General features: G+C 51.2%; 1 protein-coding gene across 2 annotated transcripts; it reads left to right on the top strand.

Moving 5' to 3' along the window:
* The first annotated feature begins 4315 nt into the window (after positions 1-4315).
* Hsh2d (hematopoietic SH2 domain containing) lies at positions 4316-14831 on the top strand. Of its 2 annotated transcripts, XM_038327917.1 has the most exons (6): positions 4316-4649; positions 8412-8562; positions 10213-10302; positions 11139-11304; positions 11730-11855; positions 13420-14831. In XM_038327917.1, exons 2-6 carry the CDS (start codon positions 8432-8434, stop codon positions 13876-13878), a joined length of 972 nt encoding a protein of 323 aa, XP_038183845.1. In that variant the 5' UTR covers positions 4316-4649; positions 8412-8431; the 3' UTR covers positions 13879-14831. The 2 variants fall into 2 exon arrangements, with proteins under 2 accessions (XP_038183845.1, XP_038183844.1); XM_038327916.1 differs by lacking the exon at positions 4316-4649 and having other exon boundaries at positions 8168-8562.
* Positions 14832-14966: the final 135 nt, after the last annotated feature.

The raw sequence follows: 14966 nt of genomic DNA, 5'->3' as shown, positions 1-14966 counted from the left end.
GGATTAAAGGCAAGCACTGCCACTGCCCAGCAATAAATTTCTTTTCTTTTTTCTTTTTCTTCTTTTCTTTGTTGTTTTTTTTGTTTGTTTGTTCATTTTGTTTTGTTTTGTTTTGTTTTGTTTTGTTTTGTTTGAGACAGTTTCTCTGTGTAACAGCATTGGCTGTCACTTTGTAGATCAGACTAGTCTCGAACTCATGGAGATCCGCCTGCAGTGCTGGAGAGATGACTCAACAGTTAAGAAAGAGCACTGGCTGTTCTTCCAGAGGACCTGGGTTCGATTCCCAGCAACCACGTGGCAGCTCACAACTGTCTGTGACCCCATTTCCAGGGAATCTGATACCTTAAAAAAATGCACAAAAAGTCCACCACCTCTTTAGTTCATAGAGAGCTCAACTTCTGGCACACAGCCTTTCTCATCACAAGCTCCAGTCAAACTATAGCACACACTCGGCTAAGATGATTCACTGTTTAGAAAAGCAGTCAGCAAATGAAGCCAGGGTGGCAGTGCACGCCTTTGATCCCAGCTCTCAGGAGGCAGAGCAAGTGGATCTCTGGGTTGTGGCAAACCTTGTCTACAGATCTAGTTCCAAGTCAGCCAGGGCTACACAGAAAAACTGTCAGGGGTGGGGGCAGTTAATAGAATGAGCAAGGGAGCACAGGGGGAACTGGGCAGAAGCTTCCAGAATCCTCTTCCAAAGCAGTTGCATTTCACATGCTCCATCCCACAGGAACAGACTGCTAACTCGCGAAGGAAGGTCAGACTCTGCACCCAGGATTGGGGCAGTCATGGAGACCCCATGTGGCGACAGCAGGACTCCCTCCCAGGAGCACGTGTGTGCTAGAGCACAGACCAAGCATGTGTGCAGATGGCTAGCACCACACTGAGCCACCCAGATAAGGGTTTGTGGTTTGGGGGCAATGATCAGTATGAAGCCCAAGCTGCTCTAGGGTTCAAAGCAGGCCTCCTGTCGTAGCCTCTGAGTGCTGGGATGACAGGCAATCTTCACCAAACCCTTCTGGCTTTGTTCTGAGCCCTTAATGTGTTGTGGGTAAGGGGAAGCTGCCAGCTCATCACTCCCTTACCATGTGTGCCTTGGAGGAATCCCAGCTCCCACCTCACAGGACAGTAGGGAGAGTTGGGAAAGTGGGGTGGGGTGGAGGCTGCAAGGAACAGCTGAGCAATGGCTACAAAGGCACACTAAGGTCCTTCCTACAGGGCTGAAGGGATGTGCCAGGGATTAAGATCACTTGTGCTTGCAGAGGACCCTGGTTCTATTTTCACTACACACCTGGTGGCCCACCACCATCCTTAACTCCAGTTCCAAAGGACTCTTAACACTAGGCATACACACGGTGCACAGACACGTGGCTGGCCAAACACCCATAAACATAAAAGAGCATCCTATTGGCATCCCTGTAGTTTTATTTGGCCCTCAGAAGGGACTCCACACATCGGGTCCTGCCAAGCACATGTGCAATCTGGGTTCCATACCAGCATTCACAGAACAGGCTTCAAGTCCGAGGTTTGGTACCCAGACTGCAGGAAATAATAGCACAGAGATGCTTTTCAATGTAACAAGAAGGTAATGACAACAGAAAGAGCCAAGCTAAAAGGGGAATTAAGGAACAGAGCATGAAGGCCAAGCAGGTCTTCCTCAGCACTAGAGACCTTCGGAGGGGAAGGAAAGGGATGTGAGGCTAGGCGGACTATTTACAGGGCTAGGGAAGGCTTTTTCCTTTTTCTGTTTTTAGTGTTTTGCCTGCATGTATGTCTGTGCACCACATTCATGGAAGCCAGAATATACATCGAATGAATCTCTTGGAGCCAGAGTTACCAAATCCTGGTACTCAAGCAAGGGCTGTCTCTCCAACCTTTGGGCAGGTTTTTAACACAATTACAGACTTAAAGTATCTTCCCCAAAGTCAAGTTTGGAGTATGCTTTATCACACAGTCCCCATGAACAGGCGCTACTTCCTGTTGTCCCCCTTGGTGAGTTGCCCCTGGCAGCATGACATCTCTCTGTGGATTTGCCTTCTCTGGCTGTATGCCAGTTGTAATGACACACACCCTTCTGTGCCTGGCCACTGTTGGCTCAGCAACAGCTTCTGGTGTCTTGTTGAGATAGGGTCTCATGTGGTCCTAGCTGGCCTTGTCTAACTGAGATCTACCTGTCTCTGCTTTCCAAGGGCTGCCATTCAAGCCAAGGCCATCATACCTGCAGCAGCCAGTTATTCATTTATACACGTTATACACCTCATTCCAGTGTGTGGTGCCATGTTTTATGTGTGCCTTCCAAGGTTCCTGGGCTCACAGTTCAAGCCCAATGTGGTAGTAGAACCTTTTTTTTTCAAACTTAAAAATGTATTTTTTTTTCTGTGCGTTTGTGTGTTCAGAGGACAGTTCGTAGGAGGAGTCACTCCGTGATTCCTAGGGATCAAATTCCGGTCATCGTGCTTGGCAACAAGTGCATCTACCCCCGAGCCATCTTACCCTTGCACATCCCACCCCCTTTTTTTGAGATAGGGTACAGTCCAGACTGGCCCAGATCTAGCCTTTCTCCTGCCTCAGCCTCTCAAAGTGCTGGGATGACAGATACGCCATCATTTCTTCCACTTCAACCTTAACATCCAGTATGGTACTTTTGTGAAATGAACAAATGAATGAACAAAAGCAAGAGTAGAAGCAGATGCCCCAGGCAGAAAGAAGTATAAAATGGACACCCTGCCCCTTCCCTACCTGCCCCCCCGTCCTCTGAGTCTGTGGTCTAAGCTGATGGAGTCTGGCAGCAACTACCTACCCAGAGGATTGTCCACTCCAGCTCACCCTATGAGGTCAACAAGACAAGCGGGCACAGAGTGGGAGGGACACTTCCATCAGACATCCCTCTTTATACTGCCTTAGTGGCCATCACTGCCCCCTTCCTTCCTTTGGGAACTGTGTGTCCGTTTGTGAACCACAGACACGGCGGGTGGGGGAATTCTACTTTGACTGCTGACAGGAAGATGTTATCTTGTGGAAGACCGCAGTCCAAGAGCCAAGCTGAAACGGCTCGTGTTCTCTGAGACTGAGCCCTATGTACACAAAAACCCCAAAGTCCTGATTGTCCGGGTGACACTACGCTGGTCTAGTGCCTTCTGAACCCTTCTGTTCTTCACCATGGAGGCTGGGGACCACCCCAAAGCAAGTATGCATGAGAAGGATCAGAGAGGTTGGCCCAGCCAGTGAAATGAGCCCATCTCACCTGAAGCCAAGTCAAAAGGCACCGATTTAAGCCACAGTAACACACCCCAACGATCTGACTCAGCTGAGACCCTGGTCCCATTGCTTGAGTGGCTCTATCATGGGACCAGCGCTGGTCCCCTTCTCTGTTGGGCCTTTGTCAACCCAAAGACTCCCAAGCCTACACCACCTGGGAAGAGTAGGGCTTCAGAAAGGCTCCCAGCTCCATCTTAGAAAGTATCAACTTCCAGATGCCCTAGAGAGGAGAAAGCTTTGTCACTTGGTGTAGAGTCAAGAGAGGGTGGGGCAGGCAGCTCACAGCCCTGTCAGCTTTGCCTGTTAGGCACAGGAACACATCACCCAGGACCCGGGGTATGCACAGGATCACACACACACACACACACACACACAATGTTTCAGTTCATTTTAAAGTCAGAAGAGGACTCAGGCATAGACTGGACCTGTGCTCGGTCGGCAGGGTACTTGCCTATTGTGAATGGAGCCCAGGGTCCCACTCCACTACCACAGGAAATATGGTAACACCTACGATGCCAGCCTCCAGAGCTCTGCAGCAGCCTCAGCTATATAGTGGGTTCCAGGCCAGGCAGGGCTCCAGGAGACCCTGTCTTAGAAAACCAAACAAAATAAAATAGATGGATACTCTGGTTTTGTTTTTGTACTTTGGTTTTGTTTGGATTTTGAGTTTCAGTCTTCCTTTGTAGCTCAGGCTAGCCTGGAGCCCTAAATCCTCCTGCCTCAGGTTTCTGAGTGCTGGAACTACAAACCCGAGCCATCACACTTTCACACTGGCCTAGAAGGCCGCGGTTGTAGAACGTCATTTCAGGTGTGCGAGAGTGAGCGTTTGTCCTTCAGTGTCTGTCCAGCCTCAGGGCTTTGGCACGTGCTGATCCCTGTCTGCACACTGTTCCTGCACCCCATACCCACCAAGCAGTCCCTACTGGCCCCTTTCCTGATAGACGACTACTTTGGGATTGCAATAAGGGCGGGAAACGCGGCTCGGTTAGCAGAGTGCTTGCCTAGCAAACCAAGTTCTGGATTCCACTGCCAGCAGTGCATAGTGAAGGCAGGAGGATCATTAGTTCAAGGCCATCCTCAGCTACATAGAAAGTTCCAGGCTAGCCTGGGATACATGAGACTGTTTCAAAAGGGAAGGGGAGGCTGCAACTGTCTTGGGGGTTCCAAGGAGCTGATAGCTGAGCGAAAGGCTTGGCAGGAGCCAGTATCAGCTTCAGCTACAGACACAAGCCTTGCCTTGGTCCCGCCCTGGTTCACCTGCTGGAGGAAACAGGAACTGCCTGGGGCTGCCCGCCCTGCCCCTCTGACGTGCAGACTCTGAAGTGAAACTTCAGCTCTAGCGGCAGCTCAAGAGAGGTCCTGCGGAACACAGCCCAGGCTCTCCAAGTTAAGTAAGTATCCTGCATCCTGAACCCAGCATCCCTGCATCCCAACGTTCCCCAGCTGCAGAACCTCTGGGGCTCCAGCACTGCGTAAGGTGGGGCTGGGAGATGCAGGAAGGGCTTACCAGAGGAGGGAGCCGTTGCAAGCTCTGTCAAGGTTATCCACATCTGCCATTACAGCATGCTGATGGCCAAGGCAGGCTAGATCATGAGTTTGAGGCTAGCTTCAGCTATGTAGTGAGACCCGTTTCAGAGAAACCAACGACCCACTGGCCCTGTGTCCTAAGAAAGTAATGAGGATAAGGCAGAGAAAGTCCTCCAGCTCCCTGGGGTCCAGCCTTAGCCATCAGAGGAAGGAACAAAGGGGAAGCTCCAGGGGAGGGGAGGGAGAAGGAAGGCTGGCTGGAGGAGGGGACACTCATATTGGGTCTTAAAGATGTGTAGAAGTGTTCTGAGATAAAGAGAGAATTCTGTCCCAGCTTGTGACTGGGTTCAGCTCTATTTTATACTGAAAAAGAAGTAGAGTCCATTCATGATGGGATACATTCTGGGAGATGTGCTGGTGGGTGATTTTTGTCACTGTGTACTTACACAGCCTGGACACACCCTGCACCCCTGGGGCCAGGACTGCAATCTACTTGAGCAGTGTGGAAACTGGAGCACCATGGCAGGTGTCTGGGCCCAGGAAGCAGGGCGAGTAATGAAAGAAAAAAGGGAAGGACTGGCAAGATGGCTCAGTCGATAAAGCACTTGGCAGAGGGTCACGAGGATCTGAGTTCAGATCCCCAGCACCCATGTAAAGTCTGGCCTGGCAGGCAACGGCCGCCTGCCATCCCGGCATGTGGGAGGTGGAGGCAGGAGATCCCTAGGGCAGCTGGCTAGTCAGACTCCCCGAAGCTGCCGGCTCATTCAGTGACTCTGCTTAGATACATAAGGGGGAGAGAGAATGAAAAAGACACCTGATGTCAACTTCAGGCCTACACACATCTGCACATGCGTGTGTCCGCACATGGACACTCCCACATACACACTAAATTTTTTTTTTTTTCGAGACAGGATTTCTCTGCAGCTTTTTTAGAGCCTGTCCTGGACCTAGCTCTTGTAGACCAGGCTGGCCTCGAACTCACAGAGATCCGCCTGCCTCTGCCTCCCGAGTGCTGGGATAAAAGGCGTGTGCCACCACCGCCCGGCCACACTAAAAATTTTTAAATATCAGCATGACACTGGAGAGAAGGGTCAGCAGTTAAGAGTGCATGCTGCTCCTGCAGAAGAGCTGAGTTCAGTTCCCAGCAACTGCATTGAGAGGCTCACGACCACCAAGGACCCAGAGCCGTGTTCTGCCTCCAGTGGTACCTGCACACATGTGGCTAATAAACATTTATACATTTAAACATTTATACACAGAGAAGCACATACATACACATAAAAACATTTTAAAATCAAATAAGCAATAAAATAAAAGCCAGGTAATAGGAGAATTTCAGCTCCACTATTATTACTTTGAAGAGTGGCCTAGAAGCTCCTAATCCTCCTGTCTCCACTTTGTAAGTACTGAGATGGTGGATGTATGCCACTACATCTGGCCTTCTGTTTTTAATCCAGGGTCTCCCAGTGTAGTCCTGGCTAGCTCTGAGCTCATAGCAGTCCTGCCTCAGCCTCCCAAGTGTGGGGATTATGGATATACAGCATATATCCTGGAGTCCTGGCACAATGTAAACTGGGCTTGGTCGAGCAGGCTGTCGCCCCAGGACTTGGGAGGATCAGGAGTTCAGGGTTATCCTCAGCTACACTAAGGTCAGCCTGGGCCACATAACTCTGTCTCAGAATAGAAAGGAAGGAAGGAGGAAGGGAGAGAGAGAGAGAGGGAGGGAGGGAGGGAGGAAGAAGGAAGGAGGAAGGCTGCCTGTTGCCTTTCCATATACACAGGTGTGTAAGCGATCTATATATTGTACTGACTATATAGCATTCTGTCCCAGCCGTTCCCTTCCAAAGATAATCACTTCACGATATCTTTGCTCGTGACTTTACACAACAGCTAGGCAAGGAAGAATTTGAACCCAGTTAATCTGCCTCTAATTCCACATGCTTTGATGCCTGTGATCCCAGGCCTCATCCTGGGGAGCCCAACCCCAGCCTGGAAGAAACGGTTTACCTCTGTGGAACCCCTGCTGAGAGAGGGGCAGGAAATGGGGACAGAGACATTATGCAGCTTGGTTACCAAGTGTTCGTTAATCAATTCAGTTAATGACTTTCTTCTGAGTACCTTTAGGACGCACCCGAAGAAAGCACCGCCACCCTATGTCAACAGACCTCTCCTTGTGGAATCAACCCATCTTCCGGGGCTGGAGGTGGGGATGCACAGCTCAGGTCTAGGGCCCAAATGACGAGTAATAGAGGAGCCTTGGGGAAGAGTTTTTTGCTAATTTTCCTTCAGCTTAACACTTAATACTGTTTTCCATTTCAGGGCCAGGTCTTTTATGTCACCAGCCTACAAAGCCCTGTGGTACCCTGAGTGTAAATCAGCCAACACAAGTGTGAATTAACAGTGTTCAGGAAGAGTTGTCACCTAAGGAGGTAAAGGCAGGAGGGTTAGGAGTTCAAGGCCATCCTTTGCTACGTGGTGAGTTTCAGGCTACCCTTTCTCACACACTAAACCAAGAGCCCGCTTATTCCATAAAATGGTTCTGTTGTGAGCATAAAGCGTAAAGGCCTGAGTTCAATTTGCCTTCCAGCAGGCATGGAGACAACAGAGCAGAACAAAGGTCCCACACAGGGTGGGGGGTCCGGGAATGGGGATAGGAGGACCCTGGAATTCTGTGACCAGCCCCAGTTTTAGTGACAGACCCTTCTCAGAATCTAAGGTGAGGTATGAAGAGATGTCTCAACCACTTGCCGCTGCTCTTAAAGAATCCAGTTCAGTGCTCAGCACCCACATGGAGCAGCTCACAACCACCCATAATTCCAGCTCCAGGGGATCTAGTGCCTTCTAGGAACCAAAGGCTCTTGCTCATGCACACACACATACACATACACACACACACACACATACAAACTCACATCAAAGCAAAACCAAAAAAATCCAAGTTTTAAAAATAGGTCAGTTGGGTCAAACGGTGTTGCTGCATTCCTTTAACCCCAGCACTCAGGAGGCAGAGGCAGCAGATCTCTGTGCATTTGGGAAGAGCCTTGTCTTCAGAGCAAGTCCCAGGATAGTCAGGGCCGTACATAGAGAAATCCTGTCTCAAAAAAAAAAAAAAAAAAAATTGGTGAACGTCCTAATCCCAGCACTTGGGAGGCAGAAGCAGGTTGAGTTCCATGAGTTCGAGGCCAACCTGGTCTACATAGTGAGTTCCAGGACAGCCAGGGCTATGTAGAGAGCCCCATCTAAAAACCCAACAAGAACAACAACAAAATCTTGGTTTGGCTGAGGATGGTTCAGTATGAAGGGTGCTTGCTGCCAGGCCTGAAGACCTGAATTTTAGTCAGGGAACCACATGGTGGAAGGAGACAGCTGACTCCCAGAAATCGTCTGGACTTCCCTATATATACACTGTGGCCCATGAACACACACACACAATCAGTAAACAAAACCATGGTGTGGGGCACTAGAGGAAGACATCTGACCCTCCTTCACAGTCATTCGTGAGCTAGCAACAGCCGTGACACAACAGTCTGTGTCTGCAGGAACCGCCCTTGCTCTGGCCACCAGGATGGCACCAGCGTGTGCAGTGTTAGAGCCAAGAGGCACCCACCTCTCCCCGCTCCCTCCAGGTGACCCTTCTTTGGATGCCATGGCAGAAGCAGAAGCCTGGAAGCTGCCCCCGCCACTGCCGCCTCGGCTGGACTGGTTTGTGCACACCCAGGCAGGCCAGCTGGCCCAAGGCGGGATCCCAGAGTGGTTCCACGGCACCATCACGCGACAGTAAGGATATAAGGATAACCCCCATCCTGCTCTATCCTGCTTCTTGGTCCATCACCCCTAACCACAGTGGACACTTTGGGGCAAGGCCCCTGTTCACATTATTCTCATACTCGCTCTGGGCCATGGGAAGCTGAGGAGCAGGTAAGGTTAGACCCCTGCCTGAGTCACACGGCGGATGTGCAGATGCGCAGATGCGTAGCATGGCTGGACTCTAGACTCAGTGCATAAGCCAACCATAGCCTCTGCTGTGGATACTGTGTGTGACCTCAGAGGATTTCAGACCTGGGACAGACAGGAGTGGAAGCTAGGAGGAGATCTACTTCAGGGTCAGCATCAGAAGCCTCCAAGTGACACCTGTCCAAAGCCCAGCACTTCAAACCACCAAAAAAGACGGGGTATTGTTTATTCAGAGGCTGTGGCTATGGCTCGATTGCTAAAGTGTGTGTCACTTAGTTGATAAAGTAGTTGGGAGAGTGCTTGCCTGGTGTACACAAAGCCACTTTGTGTAAACCAGGCTTAACCTCAACTCAGGAGGTGGAGGGTGGTGGTGGTGGGGGGGAATCACGAGTTCAAGGTCATCCTCAGCTACCTGAAAGTGCAGGCCTGCAAGCTCCAGGGCCTTCCTGGTGTTACAGGGTCTGGTGTTTCCAGGTTCTTGGCTTCTTATATTAGGGGCTCAAGGGAATTTGCAAAAGCAGCAAAATTGTGGAGTTGGGAGCAAAGCAATAGTGCGGGTTAGAATGGCCTCCGGGCTAAAGGTGCTTGTAGCCAAACTCGACAATGCAGCTTCAGTTCCTGGGACCCACAAGGCAAAAGGAGAAAACCAACTCTGTGGACTGTCCTCTGATTACTGAATGTGTCAGAGCACATTTGCCTGCCCTAGCTGTCCCTGGAAATGGGCTGGCCTCTAACTCACGGGGATCCACCTGCGTCTGCCTCCCGAGTGCTGGGTCCAAATGTGTGCGCTCCAAGAGAAGGCGTCAGATTGCTGAGGGAGGGGACAGTGGGTGGTTCCGTTCTGACTCACAGTTTGGATTGTGTAGATCTCACGCACATGCCTGCCCACACAGGTGTAAGATGGGAGGATACATTTTGCATGAACACACGTGCACACTAGACCAGTTGAGGCTGGGTCAGAACTTCTCTTTCTTAGTAATAAGATATTTACATTTTTATTATCTTTAATCTCTTACTATGTGTGTGGAGGTTAGAGGGCAGCTTGTGAAAATCGGTTCTCTCCTTCCATGTGAGTCCCAGGGATTGAATTTGGGCCGGCAGGCTTGTCGGAATCATCTGGTCAATCTTGGATCAGCCCTTCAGTTCTTCCTCCTACATATCCTGGGAATACATTGAATAGAAACTAAATTTGATTGTTTTTAGGGGTGGGAAACTTATCCCATTCTTAAGTGAGAGTTGTGCAGGTAGCCTGATGCACATGGGAGTCCAAGGTTGCTATGTGCATTGCTCAGAGGGGTGGGGGTGCAGGTGCAGGCACAGAACAGACAGGTCAGAGAGCTAGGCTGCCAAGTGCAATACTATAAGAGCACCCCGTGCATAACCAGAGCCAAATGGAACCCCAGGTTGCTAAGCCATCCCCTATGCTTGCTTGCTTGTCTCCGTATCAGCCAGTCTTCCTCTGTGCCTCTCCAGAGCTGCTGAGAACTTGCTGGAGTCTCAACCACCCGGAACCTTTCTTATCCGAGTCAGTCACAGCCACGTGGGCTACACCCTTTCCTACAAGTAAGGCCATGGGGGACGTTAGGCCCAGGCTTCAGGAAGAGGGCCAAAGGCACCTCAGGCCTGAGGGCTCTGCCCAGTATGCAGGTCGGCTATATCCAGCAGCTGTGGAACACGGGGGGGAGGGGGGAGGACCTGAGACTTGTGTCTGAGGGTGGGGTAGGCAGGAATCCGAAGGTGGTCCCTGCCTCCTTCCAGCTTTCACCTTCAAATGAGTGACATGAATCTGAGTCAGGAAGGCCAGTGCCAAGAGCTCCTGGGGCCTCAAAGCCTGATTTTGGCAACTTGAAGCATTCAAGGGAAAGTTTGCCTTCCTTCCTCCCCCTCTTCCTTCCGTATCTGTCTTTCTCCTCTCTCTCTCTCTCTCTTTCTCTCTCTCTCTCTCTCTCTCTCTCCTCTCTCTCTCTCTCTCTCTCTCTCTCTCTCTCTCTCTCCCTCTCGTCTTCCTATTTGGGAGAGGGTTTCATAGCCAGGCTGGCCCCAAACTGGCTATGTAGTATGGGGGTGCACATCTGTTAACCTAGCACAGAGAAGCTGAAACAAGAGAATCTGGAATTCAAGGTCATCCTTGGCTACATAGAAAGGTTAAATAGTGTCATTAAAATGAGAAGATTGCTATTTTGCTACTACTATTTGGTTGAGACAGGCTGGCCTCCAAGCCTCCGTCCTCTGGCCCTCAGTCTTCCCAGTGCAGGGATGACAGACAAGCACTACAATTAGCTTGTATCCCTTATTCCATCCAACCAAGAACTTTTGAGGTGGGCCTTGGAAATCCTGTGTGGTAACTGGGGAAACTGAGGCACAGTGTCTACATCCCAACCCCAGCAGTGTCTCCACAGAGCTCAGACTTGCTGCCGTCACTTCATGGTAAAGCTCTCAGACGCCGGGACTTTCATCCTTGCTGGGGACCATAGGACCCATGCCTCTCTGGACGCCCTGGTCTCATTCCACCAGCAGAAACCTATTCGGCCGTATGGGGAGCTGCTGACCCAAGCCTGCGGGCAGGTAGGGGTGAGGGGACCCCAGCTGCCTGCCAAGGAGTGCCAGAGACCTCCTGCATGGAATTCACAGGGGTTCATCTGCAGGAATGGCTTTCCTCTGAGGCTGGTGGGCATGGCTTGCCGGATGTGCACTGGGCTCTTTCAGTTTATGAATTATGAGTGTGACCTAAACCTGCTGTGGGAGGGGCTCTTTCCTCTGACGACAGATGGGCATCGCCTAAGATCTGCTGTAATTGGAGCTCTTTCTAGCATCTGAGACTTGTGAGCAGGGTGCTTTCATCTGAGTCTGATGGTTGGTCTACACACTGTGGGCGGGGCTCTTTCCCTGAGACTCAGTGTCTGTTTTAGGAGGCCCCCACCCAGGGTTCTCCCCACCCCAGCCTTTCCCATTGCTGGGTCTGAGCCCTATATCTCTTCCGTACCTTGCAGGAGGATCCAGCAAACGTCGACTACGAAAATCTCTTCCTGTACTTGAGTGCCCTGGCTCAGGGCGCTGAAAGCCAAGCTGGTGGCCCCACGGAAGGCCAGAGGCCTGCTTCCTGCCCACCCGAGGAGGTAGGTAGGCCCTGGGTGGCACCTCCAGCCTGGATCAGGGACTGTAGAGAAAGATGCTAGAGCAGACCCTTTCCAGAAAATGCCCTCTTCTGTAGCTGTATAATTAAAGAAAAACATCTCCTGGTGAGTTCCAGACTTGGGGATTAGACTCCACAGCTTGTGAGAGAGCACTTGTCAGGGGTGCCTAAGGCTCGGGGTTCCATCCTTGCCCAGTCAGAAGCAACCAAGAGCCCTGCAACTCCAGGTTCTGGCCCTCAGCTGCCGCCTGCATTCAGACACACTAGCCACCCTGAGAATCTTTTGTGGTCTTCTGCTCCAGGCTGTTTCTCCTCCAGTACCTCCACAGAGCCATTGCACTTGCCAGGATCCTTCTTTCAGAACTCACTCCAGTGTCTCCCTCCCTAGTCCCTGGATCTAGAGTTTCCCCACACATATCACCCTGTGTAGTCAGTGCAGAGAATAGTTTCCAACTTGAGAGGTTTTTGTTTATTCTAGGTGTGTATGTTTCCTGTTTATTTCTCTCATCAAACCTTGCAGTCCGGGTGGCTCATTCTGCACTGCTGCCTCCACCCCTCCAAGAGGACCTGGCATATTTTTTGTTAGTTTCTGTTGAGACAAAGTCTTTCTATGTAGCCCTGGCTGACCTGAACTCCATATGTAGTCCAGGCTGACTTCAAACTCACAGAGGTCCTCCTGCCTCTGCTTCCTGGAGTGTTGGGATTAAAGGTCTGCGCCTCCAGGACCGACTAGTACCTCACCATCTGAAGGAGCTAGGCTAATGAATCTTCAGTGTAGATGAATGAATACATATAGATACATGAACTGGGTGGTGGTGGGGCACGCCTCTAATCCCAGCACTCTGGGAAGCAGAGGCAGGCATATTTCTGAGTTCAAGGCCAACCTGATCTACAAAGTGAGTTCTGGGATAGCCAGGGCTGTTATATAGAGAAACCCTGTCTCAACGCCCCCCCAGAATTATGGATACATGTACTGTAGCTCCTTGAAGCTAGTGGAGCCTTTAGGTTGAAGCCTTGTACTTCAGGCTTCCTGTCTGGTGGGGAAGTTCTGACAGTGAAGCAAACTGATGTTCAGACATGTTTGTGCAGGTCAGAGAAGACATCCTGGAGGAGGGCTCAGGGAGCTGGAATATGAGAAGGATGAGCAGCCAGACACAGAGATGCAGGGAGGGTGTCACCAGAGTGGGGAGACATGTGCAAAGTCCTGGGGCTCAGAGTGTCTGCAGAACAGAGTGACCACTGTGGCTAGGGACCTCCCCTCCGAGATGGAGAAGGGTGGGGCAGATGCTGGCAATAGACACAATCCCCAGAAGCAAGTTGGATAAATTCACTGAGCCACACCTCCAGCCCAGCTGTAACTCTTGAGAAAATTTACCAAACCTTGGGAGCGGTGGTGAAGCCACACACAGAGATGGGCAGGATGGGGCAGGGATCAGGCTTGGGAACTCCAGCGCCCTGGGACGAGGTTGAGGGGCTGGCTGCATAGAGCTTTTCTGATCAGCCAGGCCCCAGGCCTCTCCTCCTCTGTTCCACGTTTCCTGTTCCAGGCTCCAGAAAGGAAACCTTCCACCACAACTGATGGAAAGCTCGCATCAGCCCCCAGCTCCCCAAAAGCACTTTTTGGGGAGGCGAGACAGAAACTGTGGAAGAACCTGAGGACACTGCCAGAGACCAGCCGGAGGGTGAAACAGCGGCTCACTTCACACCTGTCCGCCACAAGCCTGCTGGGGGACGCCAGGTCTGTGGCACAGCATCACAGACCTGTAACTCGAGCATCCAGCTGGGACAGTGCCCGCCATTCCGCAGGTGCTGGAGAAGCCACCTTCCCAGCCTCCAGACCTGCCAGCTGGAGGGAGGCGGTCTCAGGGGTCAAGACCTGGCGTGAAAAGCTGGTGAGGGCCCTGTCAGTCCAGGCAACCAAATCAGAGCCTGTAGACTTGCCAGAAGCCCGGGACTGGCTACCTGAGGAATACCTCCCACCACCGCCTTTCGCCCCTGGCTACTGACAGCACCCCCTCTGTCTTGGGAGTCCTCACCGCTGTCCTCCCAACCAGGGAACTGCGCTAAAGAAAGATGTTTGGGGGCTGAATTCTGCAGTTGCCAGCCGAGGGACCCGATTGTCCCAATAACAATAGAATTATCGCTTTAGGGACTCGGGTGAGATGGCCCAGCGGTAAGGGGGTAAAGGCACTTGCAGGCAAACCTGACTTTCTGAGATCGATCTCCGGTACTCACATAATGGAAGGTGAGACCCAGTTCTGAAAGTTGTCCTCCGACCTCCATATACATGTGTTGATACACACGTTTTGACACATATATGTAGTAAGCATAACCTTAAAAATACTACGGTGACTTTGTGGGCAAAACACATGCCGGGCCTGTATCCCAACCTCTCTGCTCGTGGGTTAGCCCTCTGTATCCATGGGCTCCACATTTCACACTCAGCCACATTAGCCTACTTAGGGAATTCCAGACCAGTATTAAACACATCTGAGCAGGCGAAATGACTTGGGTACGGCGCTGGCTGCTAAGCCTGAGGATGAGCCTGAGCTGTGGGACCACGGTGGGAGGAGAGATCAGACTCCCGCAAGCTGCCCTCTGACCGCCACACACGCCATGGCACACGTGTCTCTTCCCCACTAATAATATTATAAAAAAAATTAAAGCCACCTTGGACAGCCTCTGAGGAGCAACAGCCAACGTTGTCCTCTGACGCCCACTTGCATGAGAGCACACGTGCACATGCATGCCCCCAACCCAAAGGCACCTGTACAGGGCGGGGACTGGCAGCGGACTCCGAAGTGCCGTGTGAACTGTGATGAATGTAGACCTCTCTGGTCTTCATTTGGGAGGTGGAGAAGACAGCGGTCCCTTCTCAGGGGGAGCATGCAGAAAAGAGACAAGGAGGACCTGGGGCTTTTAGTTATCATCATCGTTATTATTGTTAATTGAGACAGGATCTCATGTATCCCTGGTTGTGCCAGGACTGACAGAGATCCGCCTACTATGCCTCCTGGGTGATAATATTAAAGTTGTGTCCCACCAATCCTGTCCTATTTTCATTTGTATTTTTTTGTTTTGTTTGAAATAAGAT

Source organism: Arvicola amphibius, chromosome 4 (assembly GCF_903992535.2).
Source record: "Arvicola amphibius chromosome 4, mArvAmp1.2, whole genome shotgun sequence".
NCBI lineage: Eukaryota > Metazoa > Chordata > Mammalia > Rodentia > Cricetidae > Arvicola > Arvicola amphibius.
This window is presented reverse-complemented; position numbering and strand designations above follow the sequence as displayed.

Excerpts from the sequence above, each read along its gene's own strand:
- Hsh2d (XM_038327916.1), top strand. The coding sequence starts at position 8,351 with ATGGCACCAGCGTGTGCAGTGTTAGAGCCAAGAGGCACCCACCTCTCC. Across the intron at positions 10,303-11,138 it reads GGCTACACCCTTTCCTACAA|AGCTCAGACTTGCTGCCGTC; the intron begins GTAAGGCCATGG and ends GTGTCTCCACAG. Across the intron at positions 11,856-13,419 it reads CTTCCTGCCCACCCGAGGAG|GCTCCAGAAAGGAAACCTTC; the intron begins GTAGGTAGGCCC and ends TTCCTGTTCCAG.